The sequence below is a fragment of the Lepus europaeus genome, chromosome 5 (genome assembly GCF_033115175.1).
Source record: "Lepus europaeus isolate LE1 chromosome 5, mLepTim1.pri, whole genome shotgun sequence".
Lineage (NCBI taxonomy): Eukaryota > Metazoa > Chordata > Mammalia > Lagomorpha > Leporidae > Lepus > Lepus europaeus.
The window spans coordinates 119,933,090-119,953,661 of NC_084831.1; the positions used below are offsets into that span (position 1 = coordinate 119,933,090).

At 43.1% G+C, this 20,572-nt stretch overlaps 1 protein-coding gene across 26 annotated transcripts in view; it reads left to right on the top strand.

Moving 5' to 3' along the window:
• UBAP2L (ubiquitin associated protein 2 like) overlaps window positions 1–20,572 on the top strand; it is a 55,320-nt gene that overhangs the window by 7,912 nt on the left and 26,836 nt on the right. For 9 of the 26 annotated variants that reach the window (XM_062192353.1, XM_062192357.1, XM_062192354.1 and 6 more), the window contains exons 5-11: window positions 6,172–6,340; window positions 6,748–6,843; window positions 7,822–7,867; window positions 8,619–8,731; window positions 13,398–13,450; window positions 15,380–15,465; window positions 19,243–19,414. In XM_062192353.1, coding sequence (XP_062048337.1) covers window positions 6,172–6,340; window positions 6,748–6,843; window positions 7,822–7,867; window positions 8,619–8,731; window positions 13,398–13,450; window positions 15,380–15,465; window positions 19,243–19,414 — 735 coding nt within the window. Of the gene's footprint in view, window positions 1–6,171; window positions 6,374–6,747; window positions 6,844–7,821; window positions 7,868–8,618; window positions 8,732–10,840; window positions 10,901–13,397; window positions 13,451–15,379; window positions 15,466–19,242; window positions 19,415–20,572 lie in introns of all 26 variants that reach the window. The other 17 variants (XM_062192336.1, XM_062192341.1, XM_062192348.1 and 14 more) reach the window with 3 other exon arrangements.

Sequence of the window (20,572 nt, forward strand, 5' to 3'; positions counted from 1 at the left end):
ACTTTATTTTTTTAAATGAGCAGTGACCAATTTGAAATCTTGTTCAGTTACTCTTTGGTTGAGATGGATACCAGAGTTCATCCTTAGAAATAATAACTTTCTGATGTTAGAGTCACATCAGCTAAATGTCAGAGGTTTATTAGTTTCCTTGAGACAAAGTGGAAAACTTAAAAAAAAATTTGAACTGAAATTTGTGGAGGGGCCGGCGCCGTGGCTCACTTGGTTAATCCTCTGCCTGCAGCGCTGGCATCCCATATGGGCGTCAGGTTCTAGTCCAAGGGCATAGAAGAGCTGGATTGTAAGAAGAGCATCTAGGACATGTACTGGCCGCCCATATGGGATGCCAGCGCTACAGGCGGAGCCTATTACTCTACAGTGCTGGCACCCCGAATATTTTTTTTTAAAAGATTTATTTATTTTATTTGAAAGGCAGAGTTACAGAGAGGCAGAGAGAGAGAATTATTCCATCTGCTGGTTCACACCCCATATGGTGACAATGGCCAGAGCTGAGCCAATCTAAAGCCATAAGCCAAGAGCTTCTGAGTCTCTCACGTGGGTGCAGGGGCCCAAGCACTTGGGCCATCTTCCACTGCTTTCCCAGGCCTTAGCAGAGAGCTGGATTGGAAGTGGAGCCGCTGGGACTCCAACCGGCACCTGTATGGGATGCCGACACTGCAGGCAGCGGCATTACCTGCTATGCCACAGTACTGGCCCCTCAAATATGTTTTTTTAAATAATTCTTTTATTTATTTATTTGAGAGGTAGAGTTACAGACAGTGAGAGATGAGAGAGGTCTTCCATCTGCTGGTTCACTTTCCAATTGGCAGCAACGGCTGGAGCTGCGTCGATCCAGAGACAGGACCCAGGTACTTCTTCCCGGTCTCCCAAGCACTTGGACCATCTTCTGCTTTTCCAGGCTATAGCAGAGAGCTGGATTGGAAGAGGAGCAGCTGAGACTAGAACTGGCGCCCATATAGAATGCCAGAGCCACAGGTGGAGGATTAACCTACTGCACCAGGGCGCCGGCCCCCGAATGTGTTTTTATATGAGTTACATTTTGTCTCAGCTTCCAGTGTCTTCTATCTAGTACTGTAAGTTTGACTTTCCACAGTATTAAAAAGGAAAAGATGGAATATGTAATATGCCACAGGTAGATCAGCTACCAATAAAACTAGTAGGAAACAAAGTCAGCTGCCAGGGATGCCGGATGTATTTGGTTAGGTGAGAGCATATCAGAAAACTGGCAGTGCCTTTGGGAAGGTCATGGTAATTTTTCCTTATAGAGCTCATCTGGTGCCAGCAGCTGATGTATATACAGAGGAGGGAGAAAGGTGACAGATTAAGTGTAGTTTCTATGTTTCCTGGTACAGATTTGGCTATAGGGTTATAATTTATTTTTTAAATATTTATTTATTTATTTGAAAGCAGAGTTACAGGCAGGCAAAGGCAGAGAGAGAGAGAGGTCTTACATCCTCTGATTCACTCCCCAAGTGGCCGCAATGGCCAGAGCTGAGCCAATCCAAAGCCAGGAGTTTCTTCCTGGTCTCCCAGGCCACAGCAGAGAGCTGGACTAGAAGAGGGGCAGCTGGGACCAGAACCGGCACCCATATGGGATGCTGACGCCACAGGCGTAGGATTAACCGACTGTACCACAGTGCTGACTACTTTTGAAAATTATAATAGAAGTACATGTGCATTTTCTAAAGAATCTCCAATAAATAGTTTACTAAATTAATAAAGTCTATCTAGGACTCAGCAATTCCTTGCTGCCTATTCTTCTAACCAAACTTTATTCTACATTATAGCTGGTGGGTCGTTTTATGCTCACCGTAGCCTCAGTTAATAAATTATAACCCTGGGAGCCAGCACTGTGGCATAGTGGATAAAACTGTCACCTGTAGTCCCGGCATCCCATAGGCATGCCAGTTTGAGTCCCAGCTGCTTCACTTCTGATCTAGCTCTCTGCTATAACGTAGGAAAGCAGTAGAAGATGGCCCAAGTCCTTGGGCTCCTGCACCCGCATGGGAGACCGGGAAGAAACACCTGGCTCCTGGCTTTGGATCGGCACACTGGAGAGTGGACCGACGGAAGGAAGACCTTTCTCTCTGTCTTTCCCTCTCACTGTCTGTGGCTCTACTTCTCAGTTAAATAAATAAAATCTTAAAGAGAAATTCATTTATTTCAGAGGTAGAGTTACGGTTGAGGGGGAGAGAGATAACTTGCACTGGTCCACTCCCCAGTTGGCTACTGTGGCTTGGGCTCAGGCCAGGCCAAAAGCCAGGAGTGGGGAACTCCATCCTGATCTCCCACCTGAGTACAGGGGCTAAGCACTTGGACCATATTCTGATTTTCCAGGCACATTAGCAGGGAACTGGATCCTAAACGGAGCAATATGGACATGAACTGGCACCCATATAAAATGCCAGTGTTGCAGGTGACTGTATAACGTGCTGTGCCACAGTGCTGGCCCCTCATAATCTTAAGTTATTTGAACTTTAAAACTTTATTTTGTTACAGTATGCACAAGATTTACCATTTTAACCAGTTAACATTTATTATTATTATTTTTAAAATTTATTTATTTGAAATGCAGAGATAGTGATTGAAAGAGAATATTCATAGACCCAAGTACTTGGTCCATCTGCTGCTGCTTTCCCAGGCACATAAGCAGCAAGCTCGATTGGAAGTGGAGCAGCCGGGACTTGAACTGGCACCCATATGGGATGCTGACATCAGAGAAGAAAGGCATAACCTTTTATGCCACAGTGCCAGCCCCAAAAACATTTGTTGTTTGAGAGCAAGATGAGTGAAAATCTCCCACCTGTCAGCTCACTCCCCAAATGCCTGCAGCACCTAAAGCTGGGCTAGGCTGGAACTCCATCCAAGTGTCCCACATATGTGACAGGGACTCAAACCAGCACCCATATGGGATGCCGGCACTGCAGGCAGTGGCTTTACCCACTATGCCACAATGCTGGCCCCTTGTTATTTATTTGTAAATATTTATTTATTTATTTATTTGAAAGGCAGAATTATAGAGAGAGTGAGAGAGAGAGGTCTTTCATCTGCTGGTTAACTCCCTGACTGGCCGCAACAGCAGGAGATGTGCTGATCAGAACCCAGGGGCCAAGAGCTTCTTCCAGGTCTCCCACATGGGTACAGGGGCCCAAGGCTATAGGAGAGAGCTGGATCAGAAGTGGAGCAGCTGGGATTCCAACCCGTGCCCATATGGGATGTCGGCTCTGCAGGTGGAGGCTTTACCTACTACATCACAATGCTACCCCTCTGAATTTTTCAACATGCTTCCGTTAAAGGATACTTCTTTTTTTTTTTTTTTTTAACATGACCATAATACTGTTACCAATATTTGAGAAAATAAACAGTAAATATCTGCTATATAGAAAGTTACTAGGTGTTAGATTATGTTTTGTTTTGTTTTTTTTTTTTTGTTTAGATTACTGTTAATGAAGTCAGGGCCATGGCTGTTAGAGTTACATAGTAACTAAGTAAAGATCTGGGGTGGGCATTTGGCATGGTAGATAGGATTCCAGTTGGAATGCCTGCATTGCATGTTGGAGTGCCTGAGTTCAAGTCCTGGCTGTGCTGTTAATTCTGGCTTCTTGCTGCTGTGTACCTGCTGAGGCAGCAGGACAGCGTATGTGATGGTAGAGCAACAGGTTATATCATATGGCCCACAAATGACTACTGATACTTCTCAGAACTTATCCCCATTTTTTTAAAAAAGATTTATTTATTTGAAGGGAGAATTACAGAAAGAGAGAAAGAGAGACAGATCTTCATCTGCTGTTTTACTCCCTAAATGGCTGTAGCAGACAGGACTGAGCCACACTGAAGTGGAGCCAGGATTTGTGGTCTCCCGCATGCATGCAGGGGCCCAAGCATTTGGGGCATCCTCCGCTGCTTTCCCAGGTGCATTAACAGGGAACTAGATTGGAAATGGAGCAGCCGGGACTTGAACTGGTGCCCTTGTGGGATGCTGGCGTTACAGGTCATGACTTTGACCCATTGAACCATAGCACCAGTCCCCTTAACCCCATTGTTGAGCTGTGCACAACTGTGTTATTTATAAGAAAGTTAAATTGGTTTGTATCAGTTTAGAAAATAGAGAGGAGCTGCCACTGGGATATAGCATGTAAAGCTGTCACCTGTGACAAGCATCACTTATGGGCACGGGTTTATGGGCTACTCCACTTCCAATCCAACTCCCTGTTAATGCCTGGTAAGAGCAGTAGAAGATGGTCCAAGTGCTTGAGCTCCTGCTCCCCACATGGGTGACTCACCTGCATGAAGTTCCTGGTTTCTGGCTTTGGCCTGGCCCAGCCCTGGCCACTGTGACCACCTGGGGAGTGAACCAGCAGGTAGAGGATTCTCTGTCTGTGTCTCTCTTTTTCCCTCTCTCTGCAGCTGGCTTTCAAATAAATAAATAAATCTTTAACAACAAAAAGAATATTGGGAGAACACTGTGGGTAAAACCCAGATGGAAGGCTTTCTGTAGTCTATAGTTCTGTTTGGTTTTCTTTTAAGTGAAATCGCTGTGTATGTGTTTGTGTGTGTGTGAGAGAGAGAGAGTGAACAGTAGTTGTTGTCGTCCTCCTAAATTGATGGATTTCTTGATTAGAGAATATAGTGCTTTTTGTTTTTTGGTTTTTTTGTTTTTTGGACAGACATAGTGGACAGTGAGAGAGAGAGACAGAGAGAAAGGTCTTCCTTTTTTTGTTGATTGACCCCCCCAGTGCGCTGCTGTGGCTGGGGGGCTGTGGCCGGCACACTGCGCTAATCTGAAGCCAGGAGCCAGGTGCTTCTCCTGGTCTCCCATGCGGGTGCAAGGCCCAAGCACTTGGGCCATCCTCCACTGCACTTCCTGGCCACAGCAGAGAGCTGGCCTGGAAGAGGGGCAACTGGGACAGAATCCAGTGCCCCGACCGGGACTAGAACCCGGTGTGCTGGCGCCACAGGCGGAGGATTAGCCTATTGAGCCATGGCGCCGGCCGATTAAAGAATATTCTGAGGAGTCATATGGTGCTCATTTGTTCTGAACACATAGATAACAGAAACTTCAAGTGTTTTTGTTTTTTAATTTTTTTTTTTTTACTTTAAAAAATTTTTTATTTAAAAGATAGAGGGAGCAAGATCTTCCTTTTTCCACTTGCTGGTTCATTCCCCAAATGCCTGCAATAGCCATGTCTGAGCCAGGCTGAAATTAGAAGCTTGGAATTTCATCTTCCATGTGGGTGGCAGAGACCCAAGTACTTGAACCTTTACCTGCTGCTTCCCCTTCCTCAGGTCAGCATTAGCAGGTTCAGAAGTGATGTAGCCAGGAGTTGAACCTGACACCTGCAATAGACTATCTGAACATTCTAAATGGCGACTTAATTACTGTGTAAAATGCCTGCTCCTCAGTTTTCTTTTTTCTATTATGTGATATGAATAGGAAGATTGAGGGTCAGTAAATGCAAAGGGAATTGATTTTTTTTTTCTGCCAAGAAAACACCTTGAAACATCGTGACCAGTAACTAGGCCCTTTGACTGGTAGACTGATTAAACTGGTAGAGATTTTGGTAATCCTTAGGGAAGTGATTTCTGTAATCCATTATCTATAAGCATCTCCTCTATAAAATATATAATTTTGGCCATGATAGGTATAAAATTTGTTCTGTCGAGGGCCGGAGCTGTGGCTCAGTGAGTTAACGCCCTGGCCTGAAGCACCAGCATCCCATATGGGCGCTGGTTTGAGACCCAGCTGCTCCACTTCCGATCCAGCTCTCTGCTACAGCCTGGGAAAGCAGTGGAAGATGGCCCAAGTCCTTGGGTCTCTGCACCGACATGGGAGACCCCTGGAGGAAGCTCCTGGCCCCTGGATTTGGATCTGCGCAGCTCTGGCCGTTACGGCCAATTAGGGAGTGAAGCATTGGTTGGAAGACTTTCTCTCTCTCTCTCTCTCTCTCTGCCTCTCCTTTGTCTCTGTGTACCTCTTTCAAATAAATAAACAAATCTTTAAAAAAAAATTTGTTCTATGCCCCCTGTTTAAACAGAAACTGATGGAAGTATCCCAGATGCTAAGAAAATGGTTAAATCAATCAGCTGTGTTAGTTTTTGTCTAGTATCCTGACATCCATATTGATTGGACATGAATGCTCTACCCTCCTCTAGCATTCCTGGGAGATGGTCGGGAAGAAGAAGGGAGTCTCAGGACAGAAGGATGGTGGTCAGACGGAATCCAATGAGGACGGCAAAGAAAATCGGGATCGTGACAGAGACTATAGTCGGCGACGTGGCGGGCCACCAAGACGGGGGAGAGGTGCCAGCCGTGGACGAGAGTGTATGCATGGGGCTTTATCAAAACCAACTGTGGGTCAGTAATGTCTAGATTCCAGGGATGTGACAGGGCCCTGCTAGGCAGGACCAGGAACCATTATATCATTCCTTTGCTTTTCTTATCATTATCTGTTCTGAGACCTTGGCATCTCTTTTATATGTAGCCTTTTTTAGCAGCAGCCACCACTTTGGAATAAAATTACCCTGTAGTCACTTGTAAAGTGATTTAACTTTAAAGTTGTGGCTCATCACTGTTCCCTGAGTAACCCTTATGTCCCATCCTTCCAGCTTATTTTCTCTTTGGTTTTTATCTTCTCAATATATTACATACCATTTATACACTTGTGTACATCCTATTGACTCTTCTTGAGCCATCTGTGGTTTTTTGTTTTTGTCTTTTTTATATTTCAGTTCGAGGTCAGGAAAATGGATTGGATGGCACCAAGAGTGGAGGTCCATCTGGAAGAGGCACAGAAAGAGGCAGACGGGGTCGTGGCCGAGGCAGAGGTGAATAGTGTGGAGGGATAGATTTGGGGGCAGGTTACTCTTTAGTTCTCCAGGGATCTACTTTATTAAAAAAAAAATTGTGGAGTCTGGTTAATTCTTGTGTCATGTATGTACTAGAGATTGCCAAAGTAGATAGTGGGAAAGAAAGTAGAAGTCATTTCCTCTAGTCTTTTGCTTTTTAAAAATTATTTTTTATTTGAGAGGCAGAGCTTCTGTCCACTGGTTTACTCCCCAAATGCCTGCTGTGGCTGTGGCTGTGGCTGTGGCTGGAGCCAGGAGCTGGGAACACAATCCAAGTCTCCCACTCAATGGCAGGAACCCAATTACTTGAGCTATTACTGCTGTCTCCCAGAGTCTGATAAGCAGGAAGCTAGAGTCAGGAGCCAGTGGTGTGGGTGTCTTAACTGCTATGTTAACTTCCCACTCCTTGCTAATGTTACTGTATTTACTTGAGCACCCAGTAGTTGGAACAGCAAAAGAACATTCTGTCTTTGATAATAATTGTCCTATGCTATTGTATTAACTGACATGATACATGGGACTGGAAGAAAGAGTATCTCATAATATCAGCTACTTACTGTCTGGATCTGCCTTGGCTGGTGAGGTGGTTTTATAGATTTTTTTTTTTTTTTTTTTTAAGATTTTATTTGAGAGGCAGAGTTAGAGAGAGGGAGTGGGAAAGACAGAGAGAGGTCTTCCATCTGTTGGTTCACTCTTCAGTGGCTGCAACAGCTGAAGCTGGGCTGATCTGAAGCCAGGAGCTTCTTGCAGGTCTCCCATGTGGGTGCAGGGGTCCAAGCACTTGGCCATCTTCCACATTAGCAGGGAGCTGGATCTGAAGCAGAGCAGCTGAGACTCAAACCGGCCCCTGTATGAGATGCCATTGTCGCAGGTGGAGGCTTAACCTGCTGTGCCACAGCACTATCCCATTATTTCAACTTCTAATGTATTTCTCTTTCCCTCTCTGTCTCTTATTAGGTGGCTCTGGTAGGCGGGGAGGAAGGTTTTCTGCTCAAGGAATGGGGTAAGTCTCATTGATACAAAGGCTTTAATTCTTTTCCTCTAGGAGTCTCCATAGATTGCCTTAACAAATGTGGTCAGAATGTTTTCTAGACTGTTTAATCAGAAAGATGTGTGAACTTAGGGCTGCCTTCTTAGGGATAAGCATTTACTACTTGGTTGATTATCTTAAGCTTTGTTTGAATCCATATGCCTGCTGTTTTCATAAAATAAATAACCCTAAGTATAAGTTGAGATTATATCACAACATTTTGGTTAGGCTGAGTGAGGAAAAGTAGGCGCATACAGGATCTCAGAAGGGGGCCGTGACTGGACTGTAATATGAAGGAGACAGTCAAGATTCTTTTTTTTTTTTTTTTTTTTTTTTAAAGATTTATTTATTTGAAAGGCAGAGTTAAAGAGACAGAGAGAGATCCATCTTCCATCCACTGGTTTACTTCCCAAATGGCCGCAATGACCGGAGGCTGGGCCAGGCCAGTGCCAGGTGGATCTCTATCTGGGTCTCTCCTGGTGGCACGTGCCCAGTATGGACCATCTTCCACTGTCTTTCCAGGCACATTAGTAGGGAGCTGGATCACAAGTGGAACAGCTGGGACTCATGGCACTCATGGGATGTCAGTGTCATAGGTGGCTGCTTAACCCACTGCACCACGATGCTAGTCCCTGTCAAGATTTCTTATTGCCTTCTTCAAGTTAATATTTGCTGAAACTACTTGGAGGTCAGACACAAACTTTTAAGTGTTATATTTTTTCAGAACCTTTAATCCAGCTGATTATGCAGAGCCAGCCAATACCGATGATAATTATGGCAATAGTAGCGGCAATACGTGGAACAACACTGGCCACTTTGAACCAGATGATGGGACGAGTGAGTGACTATTTATTTCTTGTCTCTGCATATCTAAAGGAATAGTTTTTTGAGGTTATAATTACACTTTAAAAGTAAAGGAATAGTATTTGGGTGCAGAGATACGGTGAGAAGAGCTGATGATTTAATTACTGTATGTGCTTATGAGCGCATTATACCTCCCTTTCACTTGATCTTATCACTCTTCTGTGAAATAGGCATTATTTATTATCACTTTTCAGATGACAAGTACTGAAAGAGAGCTTATGAATTTGCTAATGTTTGAACTTAGAATTGTTTGACTCCCACAGTGTATGTTTCCATTATATGAGAAGGGTGTCAAAAAGTTCGTGGATAATTCCATTTTCCACGAACTTTTCAAAGCCCCCTTAGATCATCCCACTGCCATTAGCTCCTAGTGTTTATGTTAAGATAGCTTTGACTTTTGAAAAGATACCCAGAACCAGTCAGTTACTTAGGCCTCTGCCTGTAGAGATGAATAGGGCTCAAAATCAAAGTCCATACTTTATGTGAAATTGTGGTACTCAGATAGGGATATTCTCTTTTCCCTTTCTGCTTTGGGAAATCTTTGTATGTGAACAAGAAAGAAAGCCTTCTCTGCTTTCTAACTCTCAAACTTTGTGGTGTGGTAGAGTAGTAGGGGATTTGTTAGTTAACCTTGGTGCTTACATCTGGGTACAGCGTAAATATTTAAGATATATTAGACCTGTGAGATACAACTAAATGTATTTGGGGATAAAAGATGTATGTGTTGTTTTTAATAAGAGCAACTTCTGGTTTCTACAGTGCTGCTTTTTTTTTTTTTTTTTTTTTTAAGATTTATTTATTTATTTGAAAGATGGAGAGAGAGAGGTCTTCCCATCCGCTGGTTCACTCCCCAAATGGCCACAAAAGCTGAAGCTGAGCCAATCCAAAGCCAGGAGCCAAAAGCTTCTTCCAGGTCTCCCACTTGGGTGCAGGGGACCAAGGACTTGGGCCATCTTCTGCTGCTTTCCCAGGCCATAGCAGAGAGATGGATTGGAAGTTGAGCAGTTGGGACTTGAACTGTCATCCATATAGGATGCCGGCACTGCAGCCAGTGGCTTTACCCGCTATGCCACAGCACCATCCCTTGTAGTGCTTCTTGTGACTTAACTACCCCTACTGACTGAACCAGCACATGAAAGCCTGACTTTTTTTTTTACAAATGGGAGCAAGTTAATAGTAGGGCCTAAAATAGGCTCTTCAACTCCATATCCATTTAAATCTGCATGTTGCCTCTTAAAGATCAGTGATCTTTATTTGTGGGTCTTTAGGAGGGCCTCTTGCACAAACTTAGAAACTGTATAAGATGTTATATCTTAGGTCCTGTTTGTTGCCTGCTTTTTGTTCACCAAGTTACTATTTCATAAACTCATTTTTGATGTTTCCCATGGGTGAAGGCTGAAGTTGGCTTACTGACAAGATAGATCTATCTGTTGGATTTCCCTACCCTCTGGCCATGAAATGTCCTGTTCTAACTTACTGTACTTTGGAGGCATTCAGACTGCTCTTAAATCATCTCCTGATGGCTTTGTAGAGGCAATAGTAGCAGTCCCAGTAACACAAATTACTGTTTTTAGGCTGTAGTTTGTTCTTGGCTGTTTGACCTTTTATCTTTAACCAAAAATGTGATGAAAATTAAGGGATTTGTCTTTACTTGTGAATAAAAAAATCAGGTGTGTGGTTCCAGTCCATAGCCTTAGCTGTCTTCAGCAAGGATCTGGTTAGGAAGATAGGGAAGGCTGAAATGTATGGTGGTGTGTACTGAGTAGAAGTCTGGAATCGGAAATAAGTGATTTGCAGCTGAAAGAAACTATACGTGATGCTAGACATCTTGTTAGTGTGAAAGTGTTGGGTGTAGTTTAATTCCCGTCGTTTCATAATGTAAACATATACCTTCATGCATGATCTCTTTTTGTGTTTTCATGATAGCAAACTTCAAATTCCCATTTTAATTTAAAGATAAATTTAAACCTACCCTTAAAATATCCACAGGTACAGTGGGAATTATGTGTTGGGGGCAGATGTTCTCATTCACAAGCAAAATTTCACTGGTTGTTTTTTCTTTTCTTTTCTTTTTTGTTTCAGGACTTGATTTCATTGGGGTTGAGGGGTCAAATTATCCCCGAAAATTTGAGACTGCTCCTGGTATGATACATCCAGGCGCCTAACTGCCCCGGATATTTTTATAGATTTTTATGAACTGAAATATCTGTGGATATGTCATTTTTCTTTGTTTTTCCTCTTTCTGCTTTTTTCCTCTCATTTTCTATGTTCATTTTTCATTCTTAAAATTTTGTTCATTTAATGAATGTTTGACATTTACATTGACTGCTTTCTGCTGATGAAATCCTTAATCTGTTGTTAGTGCTTTTCCATCGTTCTGTTCCTTAGTGCTTCCTCAGCATTGGTGTTTATCAGCCATTACAATCATTTTCCTATGTAAGAATGTATTAAATAGTCATCTAGATTCTTCATTTCTGTCCCTGTTAAAGTCACCAGAGTGCAGAAAAAATTTTTGCATGATGAGTCCAAGTTAGATAACTTCTTAGGTCACTTCTAACTCTAGGATTGTGTTAAGTGCTAACTCAACTCAGGTTACCAATTAGGTTGGGACAGATGTCAGTGAGGAGAAAATAGTATCACCAGAGAGGAAAAGAAGAATGTGGTTTGTAACTTGTCTAGACAGAGATTGGACTTTGCTTTGGAGAACATTGTCAAGTAAGTGGTTAGGAGTTTTCCCTGATGCAGTTTTAAGATGTCCCTGGGAAAGACCTGATAAGTGATACATTTTCCTTTAGGAAATAGGATTTTTCATTATTAAGTGTTTAGAATAATTTTAGATGGTTTTTCTAGATATGGGAATATTTCCAGTGACAAGTGAATGCCAGATTCTTTTTTTTTTTTTTTTTAAGATTATTTATTTATTTGAAAGAGTTACACACAGAGAGAAGGAGAGGCAGAGAGAAAGAGGTCTTTCATCTGCTGGTTCATGCCCCCAGATGGCTGCAACGGCCAGAGCTGCACCAGTTTGAAGCCAGGAGCCAGGAGCTTCTTCTGGGTCTCCCACATGGGTGCAAGGTCCCAAGAACTTGGGCCATCTTCTACTGCTTTCCCAGGCCATAGCAGAGAGGTGGGATCAGAAGTGGAGCAGCTGGGACTTGTACCAGCACCCATATGGGATGCTGGCACTTGCAGGCAGTGGCTTTACCTGCTGTGCCACAGTGCTGGTCTCTCTTGTTATATTTTTAAAATTGATTTATTTGAAAGGCACAGTTAGAGAAGAGAGAGATCTTCCATCTGCTTGGTTCACTCCCCAAATGGCTGCTGTGTCTGGGGCTGGGCCTGGCTGAAGCTAGAAGCCAGGAGCTCCATCTGGGTTTCCCACATGGATGGCAGGTGCCCAAGGACTTGGGCCATCTTCCACTGCTTTCCCAGGTGCATTACCAGGGAGATGGATTGGAAGCAGAGCAGCCAGGACTCAAAACTAGCGCTCACATGGGATGCTAGTGTTGCAGGTGGCTGTTTACTCACTGTGCTACAATGTTAGGCCATTCTTTGATTCTTTTAAGAAACTTTCTCTGTTTGAAGCGATGGCTTCTAGAATTATTCAACATATACTTTTGTCCTAGAGAAAACAGTAAGAGATGTTATTGTGTTCCTTCTACAGATAGGTTCTTATTTCTTACTGGGATCTTTTGGTTGAAATGAAGAATCCTGGCTCTCATAGAAATTCTCACCCAAATTCCTCAAGAAAGGACATTTTCCCTTTCTGAGGTTGTGTATATACATGAAGCAAAAAGGGGAATGGGAAGTGATTTGATTGCTTTTGGGCCTGTCCCGTAGAAACTATGCCCAAACTTAGAACCTGAGGAGAGTGTAAACCTCTGTTTGTCTGTGCCTGACCTTGGCAGGTGAGAGTTCGTATTTTCTATGAGTAGGAGGATTAGGATGATAGCAGTAATTAATATTTGGTTTTTCAGTCTCGACCAGTGTTTTCTCGTAAAGAGTATATCCATTGGGGCTTTCCTTGTAGTTAGCTAGTTACACCAATAGGACTGTAAACTTGACTTCTGCTGAGTGTGTGCATTTTATTCAATTCCAATAGCTGAAACTTCTCAGTGTCCTCAGTTTGGGTTTCACTTCCACTTTTTTTCACTGCTCTTTCTCTGACCATCATGTGGTAGCCATTTGTGTTGCTATTGCTGTTGCTATCTCTTTGCAGACTGTAGTTTTTGCTCTTACACCATATAAACAGATATAGTTTGCATGTGCTGGTCTAAATTGGCTGCAGGCATTTCACTGAAGTGGCTATTAAGTTAGAGCGACAAGGGCCTTCCAAATAACTGCCTACAGCATTGGGACATTTAATCTCCCTGCCCGTCCCCCGCCATCTCTTTCTTCCTCTGCTGTTACAGCTTTGTAACAAAAACTCAAAGTAGATGTGAAATTATAATCTTATTAATACTGGTGCTTTGCAGTATCCCTTTCTAAAGAGTCTTTCCCTACACTGGAAGCCCAAGAATTCCTTCTGATTACTAAATTCTGGTCATATAGTTTTGGTTGCCAAGATTGTTATTAGTGTCTTCTTCACATACTTTGTACTGGCACTTAAATTACTGTACAATTTTTCCTTTATTCTCAGGTGCATGGAGGACTGCAACAGAGGAGTGGGGAACTGAGGATTGGAATGAAGATGTAGGTATTTCCAGGTCATTCCTCATTAGAGCCTTCTATCCCTAAGTGTTTTTTAGGGATAGAAAATGGGTATATTTCTACTCCTCAAAATGCACCCTTGAGATTCTGACCCAAAACTTTTACATCCAAAATAGTGTTCTGAGCCAGAACATTTCACATATGTTATATGAAGGAGACTGGGCATGAACAGGACTCTGTGGAACCACACTATGGAAAGGGCAAGTGCACTTGTGTAAGTCCAATATCTGATTGTCGGATTTATCCCAGGAAGAGATGGTGGTTGGGTAGGGCACCAGAAATGGGAGTTAAGCAGGTAGTGCCTTGAGTTGTTGGTGGCAGATGGCTGTACATGAGCCATTCCATTACTTGGTTAGTGTTTACATTTTTGGTACAAGGTCCTATAATGGATTGGCAGTAGCTACAGAGTGAGAATTATGATACCAAATCCTCAGGGCTTGTAATTTGGTTGGTGCTGGAACCCTTTTATTTACTTGAAGCCCAACTTTGTAATTGTAATTGAGATGAATATGTGTAGAACTGGCTATCTGCCAACTTGACTCATCTTGGAAACACTCATAGATAGGTAGCATATGAACAAGCTCTGTGAGTTCATTTGAGTACTACCTAAGTAAAAGAATTTTGCTGATTCCTGGTCACAGACAAGCTTTTGCTATGAATTATGGTTTTCAGTGATGATGGGCTCTTATTTTAACATTTTAAAATCTATAGTGAGGGAAGACAGCTTTTGTGGTAAGAGGAAGTGACATGTCAAAACTGTTTTGGTTGCCAGTCCTGGGTTTTCAAAATTTCAGATGCATCAGCATCAGAGGGTGATTATTTTCTATTGTAAATGAGCTAGGTTGTCTTGTGAATATAGGCAAACTCTGCTACTTTGTGGAGTTTAGCCTATTTGCTAATGAACTTTTAGAGAATGATATTTAGTGGGAGGATGATGTATAGATTTTCTGTTTTTTTTTTTTTTTTAAGCACTTAAACTTTATTTTCATTTTATTTGAAAAGCAGAAACAGAGATCTTCCATCCACTAGTTTACTCCTCAAATCCCCACAGCAGCCAGGGCTGGACCAGGCTGATGCCAGGAGCCCAGTACTCAGTCTGAGTCTCCCACTTGGGTGGCAGAAACAGTATTGGGGGAGGCATCATCGTCTGCCTCCTGGGGTACATAAGTAGGAAGGTGGATCAAAAGTGGAGGAACTGGGACTTGAGGCACTCAAATCAAGCACTCCAGTATGGGGTGTAGACAATTAAGCATGACCTTTAACTGCTGTGCCAGACACCTTCCTTGATTTTCTGTTTTTTAGAGGACAGATTTTAATCAAGAAACAACAATTTTGAATAGTAGGAAGAATTGTTGCCTACATAAATTTTGATGCTTTAACAATGAAATGAATAGATGTAATAAAGTTAGCATTAAAGCAAAAATTGCGCATGGTTGAAATTACTGCTGAAAAGACCTTAATTCACTGGCAGTTGGGTCCTTATTTTTCAAGCTAAGAATTCACTTATTTCTTCATCTTGGCTATGATCTTCCTCTCGGTGTGGGGAGTAGCATAAGAGGAATGTGATTTGGTTAGAGGTGGGAATTGGGAACTGTAATGGGAAAATTTAAGGGATTTTTTTTCTTTTTATGACTAGCATGTATGTTAACCTTCCTGTGATTTCATTGTATATATGATATTACTCCACTGTATTTTACTGGGTTCCTTGGTTTTTCCCTTTCTTTGGATAAAACCATTGAGTGTGTATATTGAAGGGGCTTGATGGTCAATCCATTAAGAATTTTTCAGGGTAGATAGTTTTCTCTTCATAGAGTTTTTCCCTTGACTTGGTGTTGAATTCTCCTTACCTGTCCCAATTTTCTGACTGTAGCCTCTCTGTTACCATTAGTGACTAATGTCTCTGTTTTTCAGCTTTCTGAGACCAAGATCTTCACTGCCTCTAATGTGTCTTCAGTGCCTCTGCCTACGGAGAATGTGACAATCACTGCTGGTCAGAGGCAAGTGTGTGGTAAAATTCAGTACCTTTTCCCAAAGAGATCTGCTGAGATAACTGTAGGAAGATTGGCACTGGCCTTTAAACACTTCCATGGTGTTGGTAATGGTAACCAGATCACATTAGGCTCATCTGTAGTTGATTGAGAGATTTATGAGTTGATACTAATTAATCTGGTTGGAAGTCCGTGTATTAATTTTAAAGCTGATTCTTTCTAAAATAGCCCTTTAATTACATAGATCAACTTATATTATCAGCACTGACTGTTACTTGTCTTTAAGTCCAGGAAAGAAGAGCCAAAAATGGAAGCATTTTCATTTATGTTTGAATTCTGCAGAACTGTTTGTAACTGCTTCTTTTACTTTATGATAATGGCTTTTGTCTACTGACTTCTGAATACAATTGGCTGTCCATATGGATTCTACATCCATGGGTTCAACCAAGCATTGATCAAAAATATTTAAGAAAAGAATTGAGTCTGTACTGAATGTGTACAGATGTTTTCTCTTTTCATTGTTCCTCAATAATACAGTGTAACAACTGTTTATATAACATTTAATTTGTATTAGGAAGTATGAGTAACCTAGAGATGATTTAAAGCATACAGGAGGAATGTGCCTGTTACTATGCTGTTTTATATAACGGACTTGAGCATCTGCAGGTTTCGGTATTGTCAGGGAATCTGGGAACTAATACTCTATGGATACTACAGAACAATTGTATAGTGGTGTCCCCCTATCACCTCCCTCCCCAATCAAGTAATTAACTTTAGAACTTGAACCTTGAGGCCAGCATTGTGGCATATGGGTTCGGCCACCTCTTATAATGCTGCTATTTCATAAGGGTGCTAGTTTGAGTCCCAGCTGCACTACTACTGATCCAGCTCCCTGCTGATTTCACCGGGGAGAGCAGCACAAGTCCTTGGGCCCCTGCACCTAGGTGGGGGACCAGTATGAAACTCCTGACTTTGGCCTGGTCTAGCCCTAGCCATTGTGGCCATTTGGGAAGTGAACAGGCAGATGGAAGAGCTATCTCTCTCTTCCTGTCTCTTTCTAATTCTGCCTTTCAAGAGAATAAATTTCAAAAAAACGAATTTGAACCTTAGTATTGGTGTCATTTGCAGTAGAAGATGCATTTTTTTTTAAAGTTTTGTAGGTTTTTTATTTTGTTTTTTTTTTTTTTTTTTGCTTTGTTTTGAAAAGCAGACAGTTACAAAGAGAAAGGGAGAGATCTTCCATCTGCCTGTTCACTCCCAAAATGGCGGTAACAGCCAGGGCTGGACCAGGCTGGAACCATGAGCTTCATCCAGATCTCCCATGTGGTTGCAGGGGCCCAAGCACTTGGGCCATCCTCCAGTGTTTCCCAGGCACATTAGCAGGGAGCTGCATTGGTAAATTGGAGAAGCTGGGACTCAAACTGGTGCCCATATGAGATGCTGGTACTGCAGGTGGCTGCTTAACTCCCTGTTCTTTTTTTTTTTTTTTTTTTTTTTTTTCTCTGACAGGTAGAGTTATAGGCAGTGAGAGGGAGAGAGAGTTCTTCTTTCCATGGATTCACTCCCCACATGGCCGCTATGGCCTGCGCTACGCTGGTCCAAAGCCAGGAGCCAGGTGCTTCCTCCTGGTCTCCCATGCAGGTGCAGGGCCCAAGCACTTGGGCCATCCTCCACTGCCCTCCCGGGCCACAGCAGAGAGCTGGCTTGGAAGAGGAGCAACCAGGACTAGAACTGGTGCCCATATGGGATGCCGGCGCCACAGGCGGAGGATTAACCAAGTGAGCCACGGCACCGGCAACATTAACTCGCTGTTCTACAGCACTGGCCCTTTGGGTTATTTCTAGATTTGGGCATTAGCAGGGAGCTGGATTGGAAGTGGAGCAGCTGGGACTCAAACTGGTGCCCATATGGGCTGCTGGTACAGGTGGCTGCTTAACTCGCTATTCTACAGCACTGGCCTCTTGGGTTATTTCTAGACGTAGGCATGAGCTCTTGACTCAGAAGGTCCTAAAGAAGTATGATGGGAATAGGATGTTAAGATGTCATTATCAGAGATAATGTAGTTTTTTCCCTGACACCAAAAGCTTTTTTCTACACCTATTCCACAATTTTTTTTTTTTTTTTTTTTTTTTTGACAGGCAGAGTGGATAGTGAGAGAGAGAGACAGAGAAAAAGGTCTTCCTTTTTGCCGTTGGTTCACCCTCCAATGGCCGCTGCGGCCGGCGCATCTCGCTGATCCGAAGCCAGTAGCCAGGTGCTTCTCCTGGTCTCCCATGCGGGTGCAGGGCCCAAGGACTTGGGCCATCCTCCACTGCCTTCCCGGGCCATAGCAGAGAGCTGGCCTGGAAGAGGGGCCACTAGGATAGAATCTGGCGCCCCAACCGGGACTAGAACCTGGTGTGCTGGCGCCGCAAAGTGGAGGATTAGCCTGTTAAGCCACGGCGCCGGCCTCTATTCCACAATTCTTTACACTAACTGGGTGTGACACTAACTTCTCCAAGGTGCTGCAGACCCCACAATGAGAGCACAGCCCCTCAAGACTGCCCCTCTTAAGTGGCCTCCTGTCCAAGTACATACTGCCTCAGGTTTGCTATTGGCATAGAATGACTCAGACCTCCAGAATAAGGTTTTTTTTTTTTTTTTTTTTGACAGAGTGGATAGTGAGAGAGAGAGAGAAAGGTCTTCCTTTTGCCGTTGGTTCACCCTCCAATGGCCGCTGCAGCCAGCGCATCGCGCTGATCTGAAGCCAGGAGCCAGGTGCTTCTCCTGGTCTCCCATGGGGTGCAGGGCCCAAGGACTTGGGCCATCCTCCACTGCCTTCCCGGGCCATAGCAGAGAGCTGGCCTGGAAGACGGGCAACCGGAATAGAATCCGGCGCCACGACTGGGACTAGAACCCGATGTGCCGGCGCCACTAGGCAGAGGATTAGCCTGTTGAGCCACGGTGCTGGCCAGAATAAGTTTTGAGTTAACTTTACAACTCAAGAATAGCCAAATGGAAGAAATTACACAGGGCAAGGTATGGGTAAGGCAGGACACATGGGGCTTTGTGATCCAGGTGTTGGGAAGCTCTGCAGATCTGATTTTTTTTAATGGAAGTTTGATTGCACGGACACTATTGATTAAATTATTGGCAGTTAGTGTTTGAGCTTAGACCCGGCTTAACTCTTGGAGGGGGCTGGAGTTTGGAGGGACTGAATCTTCTCCAATCTAAAGCTATCTAGCAACCTCACCTTGGTTTGCCTCATTAGCATAAACTTGGTAGTTTTATGGTTGAAAGAAGCTTGTTATGAATGACAAAGGACAGTGTCACTTTGGAGTTCTGTGCCTGGAACAAGGCAAAGCCCAAATGTATATTTTTATTTTACTACCAGTAACATTCAAAATTTTATAGAAGTTTGGGGAAAAAAGTCTTCAACACTTCTATTCTAAAGCATTTGATGATTCCAGCATTAAGAGATACTCAGTAAAATCTCGGATAAATATTTGTAAATTTTGCTCCAGTTTTTGAACTGTCATATTTAAAAGTAATATTTGGTATTTCATTAAATTAGTAACTTTACTAAAATAAAATGTTTAACCATTATTGTTGTTAGGATTCAGCTAGACACTGTAGTGGCTCTTAATGTCAATTATTTTGGTATATTAGGTATTTCAGGGCTTTGTGTTTCTAAGTTCATTTAGAATCTGCAATAAATGACTGTTTGGATTCAGCCATAATCTTAGGTACTGGGGAGTGCTAGAATGTTTAGTCATTATTCATCACGCTCCCTTCCCTCCTGACTAGAATTGACCTTGCTGTTCTGTTGGGAAAGACACCATCTTCCATGGAGAATGATTCATCAAATCTGGATCCATCTCAGGCCCCATCTCTGGCTCAGCCTCTGGTGTTCAGTAATTCGAAGCAGAGTGCCATATCACAGCCTGCTTCAGGGAACACATTTTCTCATCACAGTATGGTGAGTAGGAAACATGGGTTATCCTGATCAAACCTCACTGCTAACTCCAGTAAGCATACACAGTTATTCATCCTGAAAAAGGACAGAATTACAACATTTTAGTGTAAAGCTCTGAATTAACTTATTTTTGATGCTAGAATCGGGTAACACTCCATAAAATGGGGTATGTTTTCTGGTGTGCTAAGCAGATAAGGTCAGTTTTAAAAATACAGAAAGGGCTAGGTGTTTTGTGCAGCTATTAAGTTGCCACTTAGGACGTCCCTATCTCATTAAAGAGTGCCTGGGCTCAAGTCCAAGCTCCACTTACCATTCTAGCTTCCTGCTAACATGTAACCGAGAGGCAGGTTACACGGAAGACCTAGATTAAGTTTCAGGTTCCTGGCCTTGGCTTAGCCTTGCCCTAGCTTTTGGCCAGCATTTGAGGTGTGAAACAGATGGAAGATCTCTTTAGGTCTCTCTAGTAAAATGAAATTAAATGTAAAAATTATACAAACACAAAGTTTTTTAAAAAAAGTGGAAACATGACAAAAAGGTGGATTGGTCATTTTCCTTTTTTTTTTTATTTTATTTTTTTGACAGAGTGGATAGTGAGGGAGAGAGATAGAGAGAAAGGTCTTCCTTTTTGCCGTTGGTTCACCCTCCAATGGCCGCTGCGGCCAGCGCATCTCGCTGATCCGAAGCCAGGAGCCAGGTGCTTCTCCTGGTCTCCCATGCGGGTGCAGGGCCCAAGCACTTGGGTCATCCTCCACTGCCTTCCCGGGCCATAGCAGAGAGCTGGCCTGGAAGAGGGGCAACCGGGATAGAATCCGGCGCCCCGACCGGGACTAGAACCCGGTGTGCCAGCGCCGCAAGGTGGAGGATTAGCCTACTGAGCCGCGGCGCAGGCCTGGTCATTTTCCTTTATAAGGGCCCCAGAGACAGAACAATAGAAAAATAACTAGATAACATCAGGTTACTTCAGGGTAGCCTAAAATTTTTTTTAAATTAATTAATTTTATTTTCTTTAATAGGCAGTGACAGGGAGAGAAATCTCCCATCTACTGGTTTACTTCTCCAGTTCCTGCAACATCCAGGTCAGGGCTAGAATGAAATGGTCAGAAAGTCAATCTGGGTCTCCCTTGTGTGTGGCAGAAACCCAACCACCTGAGCCATCACCTG